We start from the raw sequence: 16,890 nt of genomic DNA, 5'->3' as shown, positions 1-16,890 counted from the left end.
TCATCATCAGGGAGGGGGCAATGGCTACTGGGGATGGGGAAGAAGCTGATATCCATATTTTCTGCTGCATTTTACACATTCACGCACATTAAGTACAAATCTCAGGCACATTAGACACAACACTCACACACATTGAGTACAAATCTCACGCACATTAATCAACCGCACAACCGCACGGGAAGCATTCACCCGCACGGGAACCTTTCACTATATATATATATATATATATATATATATATATATATATATATATATATATATATATATATATATGTGTGTGTGTGTGTGTGTGTGTGTGTGTGTGTGTGTGTGTGTGTGTGTGTGTGTGTGTGTGTGTGTGGTCGCGTTCAGGTGCGAACGGCCGCCCAGGAGCGAATTGCAAACCAATCAGCACGCGCCACCTGTCCTTCAGTGCATGTAAATGTGTTTATATGTGCAAGCAGTTGGTGCACTTATGCAAGTAAAAAGTGCAGGTAAAATAATTTACAAGTGCATTTAATTTTGCCTGGTTAACATTCATTCATCGGGTGCACCTACTTCCACCTACAAGCAATGTTGCAAAATACGTTAGGCGCCGAGGGGGCGCCTAGGCACCGGTTTTTTTTTTTTTAAATTAAAAAAAAAAAAGTTTAACTAAAAATTGTAAAATTCACTAATAAAACATAAGGTTCCTCTAGTTTTTTCTTACAAATTATTTACGTAAGTGGTTGTAAAATCGTTCAAAATATTGTTGAAAACATTTAAATACATAAAAAAAAATTAAAATTAAGAGCAAAATAAGCATTTTTTGGAGAAATTAGAGGGCCAAACCACCTTTGGCTGTTTGTGGTGTATAGATCTCGAAAAAAATACGCAATTTGAAAGAAAAAATTTTCCAAAATGGATAAATGAGTCAAAAGTTATGCCTTGCCGAACTTTTAACACTTTACAACTAAAAAATAAAATAAACGGCCGGCTAGGCGGTCTAGGCGGCCTAGACCGCCTAGCCGGCCGTGGAGGAGGCCAATTCCGGCCTTCCTCGCCGCGGCCGGGCAGCGCCTAGGCGCGATTTTTGCAACACTGCCGGCTACAAGTGTATGTAGTTGGTGCACCTATGCAAGTAAAAGTGCTGGGTAAATCACTTACAAGTGCACCTATTTTCACCTACAAGTGCATGTAATTTTGCTTTGTTAACATTCATTTATCGGGTGCACCTACTTATAACTATAGGTGCACCTAGATCTGGACACGTAGCGCGCGCTGGTTGGTTCGCAGTTCACTCCTGGGTGTGCCGTTCGCACCTGAAGGCAACTATATATATATATATATATATATATATATATATATATATATATATGCTATGGATCCAATGAGATCACCAAATTAGGTGAGATCATGAGATCCCATCTCATTCATTGATAAAGTTTCAATGGATGGATATGATTGAAAGTCAAACAACAATTACATAAGGATAGATTTTAAAGACACAGATGCAAGAGTGATTGTATTTTGGTTTTCAATTGTAATAATTAATTATATTTTGTACATCTAAAATTTTAAATTATGGAAAATTTTATGGTGGTATGTGCATGCGTGGGTGTGAAATGGTGGGTGTGCGTTTTATATTTTGCCATGGTGAACATCTCCTGTTACATAAAACCGCACACGTCATTCCACACCCGCGCACACACCACTGTAAAATTCCCCACAATTAAAAAATAAAAATAAAAAATAAAAAATAAAAAATAAAAAAAACCACAACAAGCACAATACTATATCTACTACGCACTGATTATCTACTCGAAATTTAAACGTCGATACCTAAATTAGATTTGTATATTTTTGTTTTCTTTTGGATACGTTTCGCACGTGCCCGAAACTAGTAACGCACAAACCAAAAAACGCACGCGCCCATATCACGTAACGCATATACCAAAACGCGTAATTTTATGAAAAAAAAAAAAAAAACAGCACGCCATGGTGTATAGCTCTTATTACAGAAGAACGCACACGCCATTCCACACCCATGCACATACTACCGTAAAATTCCCCATAATTTAAAATTACAGATGTACAAAATATAATTAATTATTACCATTGATATGTTCCCTAATATTCTGGTAAAGATTCTATTTTAAATATAACCAAAATACAATTACTCTCTCATCATTGTCTTTCAAATCTATCCTTATTTAATGAGTTAATTCCAGCAATGGTCCTCCGACTATAGTGATTTTCCAAAATTAGTCCCTGACTTTTAATTTGGACACTTTAGGTCCCTTGACTTTCAATTTCTTTCCAATTGAGGTCCTTTCGTTAGAATACGGTTCATTAGACTTTAAATGAAGGGGTAAACTCGTCATTTCACATGCCTATGTATTATTCTTCGTATTTCGCTGTTATACCTTGTAAACATCTCAATAATAGAGGAACGCACACACGAGTAGTCAGCAAATGGGGAACGACGAGGAACATTTTAGGGTTTCGACTAAGATTATCTTCATATATATCGCGTATACAATGGAGAAATACTAAGAATAATACATAGGCAGGTGAAATGATGAGTTCACCCCTTCATTTAAAATTCAATTAACCGTATTCTGACGAAAGGACCTCAATTGGAAAGAAATTAAAAGTCAAGGGACCTAAAGTGTCCAAATTAAAAGTCAAGGACTAATTTTGGAAAATCAATATAGTCAGAGGACCATTGCTGGAATTAACTCCTTATTTAATTGTTGTTTGACTTTCAATCATATCCATCTATTGAAACTTTATCAATGGATGAGATGGGATCTCATGATCTCACCTAATTGGGGTGGTTTCATTGGATCCAAAATTTAAATAATATTAAATAATTAATACAAAATTATTATAAAGATGTACCTAAAATATGAGTGTAAAATATGTCTATCAATATATATACATATATATATATATATATATATATATATATATATATATATATATATATATATATATATATATACCAACACACGTGCACTGTTTTTTTTAGCTAGCCGCCTAGACGCTAGGCGCTACTCTATCACCCGACTAGCGCCTACTGCAACCATGATTATAAGTAACAAATAATTTATTCTTGAATTATATTCTATTTTGAGTTAATACCCAAAATAGTCCCTCGACTATGTCGTAATTACCAATTTGGTCCTCGACTATCATTCTTACCCAATTAAGTCCTCAACTATACAATTTTTACCCAATTTAGTCCTTTGTCAATTTGACTGTTTGTTGACTGTCAAAAGTGGAAATAAAGTTGTAATTTTACAAGTTTTCTCCTTCCTCCGCATTTAGCAGCGCTAAACCATGTAGCAATAAGCTCCGGTTGGGTTCTAAACCTGTCAGTATCGAAGTAGTGGTTGTGCATCGGATAGCCCATGAATTTGATTTTCAACAATTTTTTGACGATCGAAATCTGATCGGAGTGTATTACTGCATGGTTTGGCGCTGCTAAATGGAGAGGAAGGAGAAATCTTGTAAATTTATAATTTTATCCCGACTTTTGACAGTCAACAAACAGTCAAATTAATACAGAGGACTAAATTGGGTAAGAATTGTATAGTTGAGGACTAAATTGGGTAAGAATTGTATAGTTGAGGACTTAATTGAGTAAAAGTTACATAGTTGAGGACTTAATTGGGTAAGAATGATAGTTGAGGACCAAATTGGTAATTATGGCATAGTCGAGGGACCATTTTAGGTATTAACTCTTCTATTTTTCGTATTAATTTTTATTATAATTTCACATATTTCACAAATAAAATTTCATGAGACAAGTCTCACAATAGACTTTTTTCTTTTGGTATAAGAGCATCCACACTAAGGGGGGAATGTGGAGTTATTTCATAAATAAATCACTCAAGCAAAAAATAATATTGATGTGGGAATGAGTTATTTGAAAAAGAATGAGTCTGCAAATTATGGATTAATGTCAGAAATTTAAAAAAAAAAAAAAAAGAAGAAGAAGAAACGCGCACAGCCTGGGCAAAATCCGGGCGCGTGCAGTGCAGCATTAGTTTTTTAATTTTTTTTAAAAAAAATCAATTTTATCTTTTTTTTTTCTCTCCCCTCTCCCATTCTCTTTCCTAATCACTCTTTCATTATCCCACATTCTTTCCAACTGATGCGGATGCTCTAAGATTGGCTGGGGATTGTAGGTCAAAAAATGATCGAGCTCATTTTACAGTTAAATGTGTACTCTAAAAAGTAAATATATCAGCTTTATACCTTTAATTTATATGAATTCGGTTGCATGTGTATTGTCCTGCCTCCTTTTTTGCGTACTAAGCTTTAATTTTCAAGTCTTGTTATTCGATCTTCTCAAACATTCCCTTCAGTACGTCAAGGATTATTTAGTTATGTTTCAATATGAAAGTGTTGAAAATTTATTTAAGGTTTGGGAAATGAGCATGTTACTACCCTATCTAGCCATGCTTCATGCCGCCATTGCCTGCCTAATTCATATGGAAAACCAAAACTCATTCTGATCTGGTGCCCCAAAATGCTGACTCATAGCTATACAGCATCGGCATTACGTCATCAACACCCACCAAAACTAATCTATACTAGCGAGTTACAAAAATATTATTGCCATACTCCGATCCATTGCGTGATAATTATATTGCATGAATATTTAATTTCTCCATTTATATTAACATCATATCCTTAATAAAAAGTTCTCTAATTAAATGAAACTCTATTGAGTTAAGTGTATTCTACATGATGATTATATATCTATATATAACATATAAGAGCAACACTAAAATTTGATTTTCTTCAATTTTTTCCCATGTGACAAAGAGAGGAGAGAGATTGGTGAGGTTCTTCTGCTAACTTGATTTTACATCTGAAATTTTTGTAATGCAAAAACCATCAAAAATCATAACTGTTAAAGCTCATTAGTCACATAATTAAAAAAAAAAATTAAAAAAGGAAAATCTTAATTTTATTTCCTACTAACATGTCAATAATTTTAACTTAAGTAAAATAGAAGAATTACACTCTTTAAATTTAATTGTTCAATTCAAGAAGTTTCACACTGCTTTATTGACACAGGAGGAAGAAAAAACTAGGATATGTGAAGAAAAGGAGGGAGAGAGGGGAAAAAAAAAAAAAAAAAAAAAATTTAGCACAAAAGATGAACCTGCAAAATTGCCTGGAGGAAAATATAATCTTTGGCCGATTTGTCAGACAAGATGCTCATATATCTTTCCAACTCTACACACTGATGAATGTTTGGTAACTCCCCAACATACAAAACAAAACTGGGGTGGACACCTTAAGCCTCCAGAATATGTTGCCTCCATGAATGTCTAGACACACCTTTAAACTCAGTCATATACGAATTGGTTGATTGGCCAGCTTTGCTCTCTTCAGCTTTGCCTTTTTGCTTGCAATTTCTTGGAATGGATTTGGGCCACCAAAGTCGAGTTTGGAACTCCTTACCTTCTTCCTCTTACCCTCATCATAATGCTCATCCCTGCACACAAATGGTATTAACAGATTAAATTACAAGAATTAAGAGCTAAGACTTGTGAATATGATGGTCTTGTCATAGAATGTTTTTTTTATATGGCAAGAATGGAACTCACCATTCATCCCCAATGTAGCCAATTTTGACACACTCATTTCCTGGTTCAGTAACGTCCAAAGGAGAAATTTGTTCGCCATCCCAACTTGGCACTTCATAAGATACAAAACAAGTCAGTCCTATAGCTATGGTTAAATCAATTTTTGTACAGCTCCAACAAAGGTAATGGAGGTGGAGCAAGTACTTGAAAGTAATAACTCACCCGTTGTCCCCTCTAATCCTCTGGTGAGCATGTTCATCAGACCACTCTGCTTATCAGTCATCAGTACAGTTTCAACATTCCCTGCTCTCTCTTTAGGTACTTCATTAACCATTCTACGTTGCAAGTGTCCAGTATCCAGTTGACCTTTTACACCCGAATTGTAGACCTCTACATCAGAGACACATGTCAATCTCTTCTTATGGAGCGAACGTCTGGTAGTCAAAACCTTTGCTTGCTCAGAAGTAGGACCAAGGCTGCTTGGCAGGGCATGTTCCCCATTCAAGTACTCCAAACTCCTATTATCGATGCGTGAAATGCAATGTTTTCTAAGTTTTTGTTTTCTCTTCCTTCTCACATATAATGCAGTACCAAAGATGAGGGAACTAAGATGCATGCTGGTGATATGTGACTTGAAAGGCTTCTTTCTAACTTTCAGGTTGGTCTTCCCATTGGCTTTCAGTGGTTTGGTCTTGCTTGTCCTCAAAGGGTCTGATAGTGTAACTAATATATCAGATCCAATCTCACTTGTCTCATTTCCCTTGGAGAAACCGTGAATCTGAAACACAGTTCCACAACAAACAGATAAGGAAAACATTTTATATATTTGTTTTAACATTTAGAATTAAGCAAATGCACATTCAAATACCATTGCATACCTGATTGGACTTTAATTGGCCTGCCTCTTTCAGCTTTTGCTCACTAAGTTCCAATACCTAATCATGATATCGAATGTCTCAGATATGTGAAAAAAAAAAAAAAAAAAAAAAAAAAATTTACAACCTCATCAAAGAAGAATTGAATATGGATGAAAGGGAAGCTACCTTTCCAGGAATACTTTTTCCCTTGCTACACCTAACTAAAGATTTTTTAAGTATACTGTCATCGTCTGGTTTGTGACTGGAGTTGTCACTTGAATCCTTTTCATTGATTACATCCTCATTGCAGCTTAACGGCAGTACAATAGAGCCACTTGAATCTTTATCCACGGTACTATTTGACTTAGGAAGTGCAGGCATTGGGACATTTACATCTTTCATCCTAACATCTGTATTGCAACCAATAGGCCTCGTCATTGCAGTTGGGACTCTGCAAATATTATGAGTTCCATCTGAGACATTACCCAATGTAGCAGTTAGAGGCGAACATATTCCAGCAGTTATTGAAGCTTCCTTTGTTGAACCACATTTATGCTCTTTAATTCCTACACCATTTATTAAACTGCTGTCTTTATGTGCAACATCAACATGCCTCTTAGGCAAACTACTTTTCCTATCTCGAACATAGAAAAGCATGTACGCCTTTTGCTCCAACACCTTTCTCTCGTTCACCTGGAAGACCTATTCATTGCATAGAAGATGCATGTTCTTGGAATCATAATCTCTTAATTGAAGCATGCAAGTACCATCTACAGACTCTAAACTTCTCTTTTCAAGTGCAATGACATGTTATGTCTATCCAAGAAGGTAAAGAGATACTCATCAGAACCAAATCAATTACAGTCTAGTTAGTTGCTAAAAAGTCTCCGAAGAGAGTGGTAGTGTATAACACCAACAACATAGAATAGAAAAATTAAATGAAGATAAATTTGGAGATAAATTTTATATTGTTCACGCTACTTGAAATGCCACTTACATCCTTAACATGAAACATTCACAAAAACTGAAGCCATCCTACTAGAAAACCCACATACGCAGTTGCAGGTAGCAAACACAGGACAGTTTAAACTTTAAAGAGAAAGAAGCTACTCATCATACAAGTTTATGAAACAGAGACACCAAAACTATCACAAGTATACACTCTATGACAGAAGTAGTATACTTAATTCAAGCCAAATACCATCAAAGAGGAAAGAGAAAGCTAAAGTTGTCACTATACCTGATTATCATCAAGGGAATACCACATCCCACTAGAAGTGCGAACAAAGCAGTAATAGTGGCCAGAATGGGTGGACCAGCCAGCATGAACTAGTACAGCATAAAGTGTATATTTCAAATCACTAGTCTGCAATGTTTGCAAATGAAAACATTAATGAAAGCACATAATGTGAATTTGAAGTGCTAAGGGAATTGGTCTAGGAGGAGAGGGCTATGCAAACAATTATGCCTAAATGGATGAGGAAAGAGAGAGAGAGAGAGAGAGAGAGAGAGAGAGAGAGAGAGAATATTAAAGAATAAAACATATTTAAAATTAAATATATATAAAAAAAAAAAAACAAAAAAGAGTTGGTGTTTACATGGTAGGCATGGGGTGGGATTAAACAGGCGGATTTAAAGGGGTTCAGGTAACAGGTAAGGGTAAGGTGCTATATGATTGAAAGGCATTAAACAATGAAATTTTAAATTAATAAATAATAAAAAACATAGAAACTTTTTTTAATGGTTAGAAAAAGTACATAAGAAACACCTGGCTTGTTTCATAGAATATGATAAAACATGTATGTTTAGACAAAAAACTAGATTTTAAATTGAGAAGAGATTAACATCTATCACTTTAATAAACAAAAATAGTATTAATGAATATATATTGACACTGTGACAGTCAAAATTGTGTAATATGGCAGTAAAAATAAAATTATATTTTGTTTTAGCTGTAGAAATATTATCAAACTAGCTCTATTTTTAGCTAGTTGAGATGAAAACATGCGAAATAAGGAATGCAGTTTGACAAGAACAAAACATGCAAACATGTTATTTTAAAAAGTAGTTTTATATGCCAAGAACAATTTTGGATTTAAGATTGCGACAATAACAAAGATAGTCATACTTACATGGGGGCTACTCATAAAACGGTTTAAATCCAAAACAGGACCATAGTGAATCTTCTTATCAATTTTCTGCCCAGGTAAGTGTGAACCAAACCGCTTCAAGTGAATGGTAAGGACATGAGGGGCCTTGTCAACAGAGAGCTGCTTACGAGCCCTGACTTTTTGTTTACATTGTTGACAGCTATACTGCTTTTCACCTCCATCCAACAACTCTGGGGCAGTGAAGTGTTCCAGTGCCTTGTATAAAGAATCTGCCTTGATTATTTCTAAACTTAGATCTAAGAAGGGATCATACTTGTCAGAGCAGTAGGAACACTGCATGCACTTCACCTGCAAACGGTTATTAGTAGATTGAAATTTTTAGTTGACAAAATGCAACAAGCACAGCTTTCTGACAAGCAGATTCAAAAAAATATCATGCAGAGAGCCTATTTCTGAATAGTTCCAAATTAGTAAGACCACTAATAAACTCAAACAAGGGAATCTCTCTAGTGATTGATTCATGGCCTCACCTGTTGACCATATAGCTAAGATTAATACAAACTTCTCTTGGAATTTGGAAAGCTAAAGTAACAGTTATTCTGGCTAAATCTAAATCATGTGGTTAACAGTTGAGGCAGTGAACCTCAGTCACTTAAAAATTCCTCAAATAAGAGATAACAGCAACCAAGAACAATTTACCCGACTGCGAAGGCGGCCACCAAACATTCTATGGACCAAGCTTTTCTCATAAGCACCAGGAGACTCACTGGGAATTCCTGAAGGTAAGCAGCATTTATGCATTGATTCTAGCAAATTCACCATATACTCATGTGCATCTTCCTGTCTAGCATTGCGGAAATTCCGAGATATGCCTATGTATAGTCAAGGCTAACTCCAAACATTCAAAGCTACTGGCCACAAGTACCAAAAGTAATTCTTTAAACTTGTGGCCATTTGTAGTCAACAAATTAGTAGATATCCAGCACCCTTGAATTCAATTGCTCAATGATCATATCAAGCTTAACTCATTGTGCAACTTTAACACGCAACATTCAAACCAAAATAAAAAGAAAACAAAAAAACACACAGAAACCCACAAATCAAATGCAAACATCCAACAAAAACCCTCACAAACTAAAGTAGCAAAAATCAAGAAGTTCATGCATCATAAGCTGTTAAGAGGATACAGCGCAAGTTGGACACAAGATCTTTTGGCGCAAGAATTCTCCCTGTTGCCTGAAGAGCACGACTCACATGCCTCTGGATGGCACATAAAGCACAAAACCCAGCTTTACGACCTTCAAAAATCAACCAGACATGTTTTCTAAGAAGGATGAGTATGCAAAGAGTAAGCAAGTTAAGGGTTAAAAACAACAAAATCTATTTATCAAAACCCAAAAAAGGAAGGTTAGAGACCAGCATATATAAATCCAATGTGTTTTCACTCCAATGCTTTCTGCAGTTAATTATAATTCAGATCAACACTGCTAAAATCATAGAGTGCCCACTCCATGTTTATTATCATAAAAAGAAAAAAAAAAAAAAAAAAAAAAAAAAAAAAAAACAAGTATTCACAACTCTAAAGTGTGAGAAGCAAAAATTAAAACAGAACACATTATTTGGTTGCTATAACATGTGAGTATGTGTGTTTTAATGACTACAAATACAGCAGTATATTAACTCAGCTGCCCTTAGAATTCTAGGATAATCTTGACATATCATCAAATAGGCATTCGTATTTTCTTCAGGCTCAATTGTGAATATAGTATCAAACCCTGCATGGAGGTGGATATATACTATAATAGAACCAACCTGCCAATTTGTATGAAAACCTAGCAACCAGTTCAGCCACTTGGCAACCAAGAACTTTAAGGCACATAGAAAAACCGTTTTATCAAGCACCATTGCCTACTTTCAAATTTTAGCATTTTAGCAATTGTAGGAAGGCTGGAGTAGCCATGGGAAAGTTAGGTGCAGCATGTTCCACAGATTAGGAGGAGGTCATGCATTATTCCTACTCATGAAGTTCTCAATTTTGTTTTGGGTTGGGGAAAATGATGGAGATAGGTGGGAAAGCGAAAGAAACACTCACAAGAATTTTGATGCTTCCCACTTTCCAAATATGCTGCTAGAGGTTCAGTGTATGTCAGACACTGTAAGACTGCATTGAGAAAGCAAGTATTTCCAAGATTTTCTAAGCCAGCGCCCTGAAACATGAATACAAATAACAAAAGGATTCATTCAAATAATCTGTAAAATCTCTACAGTCAAATATTGAAAGGAAAAAGAACATAAGATTGCAGCTCAAAATGTTATAAAAGACCATAAAATCCTCTATTTTGATAGCCACTGAAAGAAATTCTCAATTGATAGAGAATTTCTAACCCCTCACCGCAATGGTGATGATTGCTTTAAAAGACAAATAACTAAAACTCAGCATAATAAAATTTATTCCGTAGTAGATAAAGTAAACAAATTCATTATTTAGAACGAAAGAAAAGAACTTCAAAGTATTCAGGGAACCAAAAAGATAACAAGAAACAACCAAAATATACAAATAGACAGAAATATACGGAGTATCTAGATAAGTTTAAGAAGTATATGTATCTGTACATACTAATATTAAGGTTATGAAGCATACTACACTGACAAAAGGCAAAAGCTAAGTATATCTTATTTTAGTCAAGTCAGTAAGTCACTAACAATTCTCATAATTTTCCTGAATGTGATGTTAAGGCTGAGCTCCGGATCAAAGTCTAGCCCATCGTTGCTGCTGCCCTTATTCGAGGGAGGGTTGCCCGGGCCAGGAGCTTTGCCAGGCACCGAAGCTGAATTCGAACTCGGGTTCAGTGTCTCCAGCCGAAACCCTCCACTGCCATTCCCAAATCCATTGAATGATTTCCGGGCCAAATGGAACTCGATTCTCCGGTGAAATAACGACATTCCTGATATCTGTTCAGACTCACCCGCAGCTAGCGGGTCCAAACTCGACTCCATTGGGTCGGTTATAGAATTTGCCGACAATTTCGTCTGTGTATGCACAGAATTGAATGTACGAAACAAAACTTACTCCAGGCGTGCGTCGACATCCATTTTCGGGGATGAGGATTCCCCACCCTGCAAAAGAAATAGAAATTACTGACTGCTTCATCCATGAAATTCGTCTTACTACATGCAAATTCAATAAATGTTTCCAATCCTTCGATAAAATCTTGATTAAGATCACCACGTTGAGTTCGTCTTTGAATCTTTGATACATCCAACTTCTATCCATAATCCATATTACTCATTTATAGATGCCTATATATTTACATTCACATATATTATCATGATTTTCAAAGTAATGTATAATAAAAGGAAAATGGAATAAAGAAAGTTCCCTATATAAAGCCTAGTTTTGGTTAAATAAAGCTAGTTCTGGTATGCTAGAATTAAATATGAACCTAATTATTCAAACATGCTAACTGGTACATTAATACTTACAAGCTTATAAAATGTCATAAGACTTCAATATTACAATATATATTATTTACAAAAATGACGAGTGGGGGATGAAGTGGAGAGAGACTAGTGATGAGAGGGAGGGATTCTCAGTCCTATGATCTGTTCAAAGACTGTTGAAAATGAAAAAAAAAAAAAAAAATCTGGAAAAAAAAAAAAAAAGAATAACTCTGACCACTAGATTGTAGTTATGGAGCATTATTACTTTCAATAAGTCCTATGATATGATGACCACTAGATTGTAGTACTATAAACATATACATACTTCTACATTGAAAAGCCTAAGGTAAATAGAGCACTGACTTTCTAAAACAACAATTACTCTCTTAATCCAATTCCTTAATTGGATCCCTTTGTAAGTATAATATGGAGACACTACCAAAAAAAAAATGCAAAAAACACCACCCACAGAGTCAGTTATTAGATCTTACCGGCAAGGATTTAGAATGTGAAAGCAGATGATTAGCACAACTTTCACTCATACCTTAAAGACATTTGCAAGCAGTAAAAGAAACTCTTGCTACATTTGAAAGCAGGTTTATTTTCTTGCTACACTAAAGAAAAAAAAAATTTGGGCATCTCTTTCTACTTACTGTATACCCGGCTTTACACTATACAGAGAAGCAAGGAGGAGGAACTATAACCACATATCCGACTAACAGTTGATAATGTTTTCTATGGATGGATTTATCAATTAAGTTCAGTTTACAGAGTCTGTTGGAAGCAGACTAGAAGAGTTTGGTTGGTTATATAGTGGAGTATTTTACTCAAACAGGTTTGTTGAATATTGAGTTTGAGTAGCAACAGCAGTCACAAAAACAAGGAATGTTCAGGTTGCACAAAAAGGGAAGAAACAGCAGTCACGGCTCTCTGCTGCGATACGGAGCCGTCGTCCACTCCATTCTTTAATTTACTTCACATGCATTGTATATATCCTCCAAGTAAATTTTATACAAATTTTACATAATTATTGTATATATATTATGAAATTTTAATTATTAAAATAAAGTTTAAATTCTTACCGAGATAGCTGACTGAAAGTGTCCGATGTGGTAAAATTCGCGAGAAGGTGTCCAAGCTCGGGAGGCTTCGGAAATCTTTTGCGAGAAGATGTAATTGTTCCTCGCCGTAAAGCCCTGCGAGACTGGAAGTTTAAAGAAACAAGGACGGAGGAGGAGCAGTCACGGACGGAACCGGCGCTATGCGGCGGCGGCGACGGCGACGGCGATTTTAGGCTGCAATGGCTATGAATGCAAATATGCAATGGCGTTTGATTTTAGGCTCTGCTGCAATGGCTGCGTCTATCTGAAAATAGGCTAGCATTTAGGGTTTTGATTTTAATTTTTATTATATTTGATTTTAATTTGCTTTAAAAACGACAACGTTTAAGGGTTAAAAAAATTTAAAAATATTGCGACGGAATTAATTTTATTGTTAATTCCGTCTCAATATTTAGTCAATACACAAAAAAATTATTTTTTTTCACAACGGAAAAAGGATGTTACCATTTCGCAACGGAACTAAAATCGGTCGCCTCTTCCATCGTGAATTTGAAGATGGAATTTAATTCCGTCGCAAATTCGGTCCTGAAAATTTGTCGCCAATATTTCGCGAGTTTTATTTTCTCTTTGCGCCAACTTTCTCGACGGAATTAAATTCCGTTGCCGTTTCCGTCACAAATTGGCAACGGAAGACATCGCAAAAACGATCGCTATATCGCAACGGGTTAATATCCGTCGCGATTCGTAATTTTTATTGTAGTGAGGTTAGGTTTTAAGCTGTTTTCTGCAATAATCCATCATTCAGTTCATTAAAGACATATATACTGAGAAGCAATACTACTTTCTGTTCATCATCAAGACAACAAAATTGCATCTTTTGTAGCGTTTTACTAATTTTATTTGGCACAAGTGTCAAATAGACCCATCACACTTACCTCTAAAAATTTGTCGATTAGCTTTTTTTGCAGGTTACTTCCGGTAGAGTCTAACTTGGTCCGATTACTGATTATGTGGCAATGATGACATGGCAATTAAATAACAAAATTAACCAAACCCAATAATGGCATGGCAATTAAATAACAAAATTAACCAAACCCAATAATGACATGACAATTAAATAACAAAATTAACCGAACCCTAATTTTTTTTTTTAATTCTTGAATTCTGAGAAGTCAGACATTCCTAATCAGTGAGATCACTTCAACATAATTATTCGAACCCCCATCTTAAATAATTCGAAACCGACGACACTTATGTTATTTAATTTGAATGCCTGGATTAGGTAATTCGAAAGTGTCGTTGTAGTTTATGTGTTCTAAGGCGTCAAAGTGCAGCAGGTTTTCAAAGGCGTCAAAGTGCAGAACTGGAGATTATGATGGACTAGGGTTCTGCTGGAGATTAGGAAGTAATTAAATTCCACATCATCATCATTTTTATTTAAATAAAATTACATGTCAGGAGTGTGGATGGGCAACCTGGAGGTAACCTGCAAAAAAAGTTAATCAATAAATTTTTAGAAGTAAGTGTGTCTAATTACATTATATTTTAGTTGATGGGGGTAATTGAACACTTCGAGATAATAGATGAGCCTATTTGACACTTGTGCCATTTTATTTTGATAATTGTGGAAAACAAAAAACTAAATCATAAATGTCCCCTACAACTAGATTATCACGGTACCACCAAAAGAAAACATACTCCGTAATATTTAGCATAATTATTCAATAAATAAAAAGAAAAGCTTGAGTGAGAGAATATCTATCACAGAGTCTTTAAGTATAAAATAAAGAAAAAAATTAGATTAGAGTAAATACCCAAAATGGTCCCTCGACTATAGCTAAATTCACAAATTGGTCCTCAACTTTTAATTTTAACCGATTAAGTCCTTAAGTTTGCAATTTTGACACGATTTGTTGACCGTGATCGACGATCTCCAGAAGAACCTTTAGCTTCGTCGGAGCACGTGGAGGCCTCCAGAATGACGTTGCACCGGTTCGGAAACACGTCGTCTTCTTCGCTCTGGTACGAACTCAACTACATTGAATCCAAAGGGAGGATGAAGAAAGGCGACCGGATTTGGTAGATTGCTTTCGCCAGTGGATTCGAATGTAACAGTGCGGTCTGAAAATGCAATCGGAACCTTAAAAAACCGATGATGGACCATGAAATTACATATATATCCTTAAAAATCACAGTCAACAAACGGTCAAATAGACAGAGGACCAAATTGTGTTAAAATTACAAAGTTAAGGACTTAATTGGTTGAAATTGAAAGTTGAGGACCAATTTGTGAATTTAGCTATAGTTGAGGGACCATTTTGGGTATTTACCACAATGACAAAATAGAGAAGCAGCGAATTGAAACCAGATAAGTAGAGATGGGCGGACGACTGCCAACAAGTCGGCAACGGAGGGCGTGACCGTGCGACTCTTGAAGAGCTGACTAATGGCAGGGAGTGAGACGGTGAGAGATGAAGAGAGGCAGTCATGCACTCAGGTAGAGGCACTAGGTATTTTTTGCCATTTGAAGAGATAGTCTAAGGCTGGGATTAACCCAACAAATTTAAGCTTTGCAAGATGACATAGATGATGACATGGGAGCATAATATTATTTTCTTTTATTTTTTACTGTCATCTGTCTAGAAAACTTGCAGAATTAGCAAGTTTGCTAAACAGCTTGCTAGGCAGCTTTTTGCTGCCAACGGCAGCTTTATTTGACTTTTTTGTTCTTTTCTATTTTTTTTAATCTCTTTTATTATTATATTATTATTATATTTATAATATAATAATATAAAAGTGAAACCACTTTAGAAAGTGAGAGAATATTGCAGGGATGTAGTGTGAATAGTAGATGATTTACAAATAGGATTATGTGGAAGTGAGACCCATTTTTGAGAGTGAGAGAGATTTGCAGGGATAATGTTAGCCTAAGGCTGAACTTATCCCTATAAGTGTACCCATTTGCAAGATGATTTGACATGCCACATGAATTTATTTTTTATTTTTATTTTTATTTTTGTTATCTGACGTGTAATGCAAACTTACAACTCTTGCAAGTTTGCAAAGTACAAAGAAGGCTGCCATTCCTACTTTAGGCTGTCACCAACCCTGCAAATATCACATTTGCTAAATGACATGGATGATGACATGGAATAAATAATATTGTTTTCCTTTTTTTTTTTAACGCCAACTGTATTGCAAACTTGCATTTCTAGCAAGTTTGCAAAAGACAACAATGTCAGCCTTTGTTGTACTTTGGTATTGCAAGGCTGTCGTTCCATTTGTCCTTTTCTTTACTTTTTTATTATTTTATTATTATTATATATATAATATAAAATGAAAGTGGGACCCATTTTTGAAAGTGAGAGAGATTTGCAGGGATGTAGTGTGAATAGTAGATAATTTGCAAATAGGATGATGTGGAAGTGGGACCCATTTTTGAGAGGGGGAGATCTTTGCAGAGATAAGGTTAGCCTTAGTATTGCAAGGCAGCATGGCTGCCTGCAAATTTGTACTTTTCTTTATTTTTTATTTTTTTATTATTTTATTATTATTATATATAATATAAAATGAAAGTGAGACTCATTTTTTAGAGTGAGAAAGATTTGTAGGGATGTAGTGTGAATAGTAGATGATGTGAAAGTGGGACCCATTTTTTTGAGTGTGAGAGATTTGCAGGGATAATGTTAGTCTAAGTTTTATTTGACTTTTTTCCTCTGTAGTTTCTATATCATATAAAAAATAATTACTTAATTATTATATATATATATATATATATATATATATATATATATATATATATATATATATATATAGAATTGCACTCATGTGCGAATGAAGTGCCCAGGAGGAA

General features: G+C 35.2%; 1 protein-coding gene across 1 annotated transcript; it reads right to left on the bottom strand.

The window, feature by feature from the left end:
* Nucleotides 1–4,984: 4,984 nt before the first annotated feature.
* Nucleotides 4,985–13,334, bottom strand: LOC109189774 (ubiquitin carboxyl-terminal hydrolase 23-like). The gene is made up of 12 exons (XM_019340393.1): nucleotides 13,059–13,334; nucleotides 11,239–11,652; nucleotides 10,628–10,742; nucleotides 9,723–9,833; nucleotides 9,235–9,407; nucleotides 8,557–8,883; nucleotides 7,665–7,790; nucleotides 6,611–7,126; nucleotides 6,446–6,502; nucleotides 5,790–6,345; nucleotides 5,589–5,679; nucleotides 4,985–5,476 (listed from the first exon to the last, which is right to left on the bottom strand). The coding sequence occupies exons 2-12, from the start codon at nucleotides 11,530–11,532 to the stop codon at nucleotides 5,332–5,334; spliced, it is 2,511 nt and encodes an 836-aa protein (XP_019195938.1). The 5' UTR covers nucleotides 11,533–11,652; nucleotides 13,059–13,334; the 3' UTR covers nucleotides 4,985–5,331.
* Nucleotides 13,335–16,890: the final 3,556 nt, after the last annotated feature.

Source organism: Ipomoea nil, unplaced genomic scaffold, assembly GCF_001879475.1.
Source record: "Ipomoea nil cultivar Tokyo-kokei standard unplaced genomic scaffold, Asagao_1.1 scaffold1562, whole genome shotgun sequence".
NCBI classification, from domain to species: Eukaryota; Viridiplantae; Streptophyta; class Magnoliopsida; order Solanales; family Convolvulaceae; genus Ipomoea; species Ipomoea nil.
Note: the sequence above shows the minus strand (reverse complement) of the source record. Positions and strands in the feature narration are given on the sequence as shown.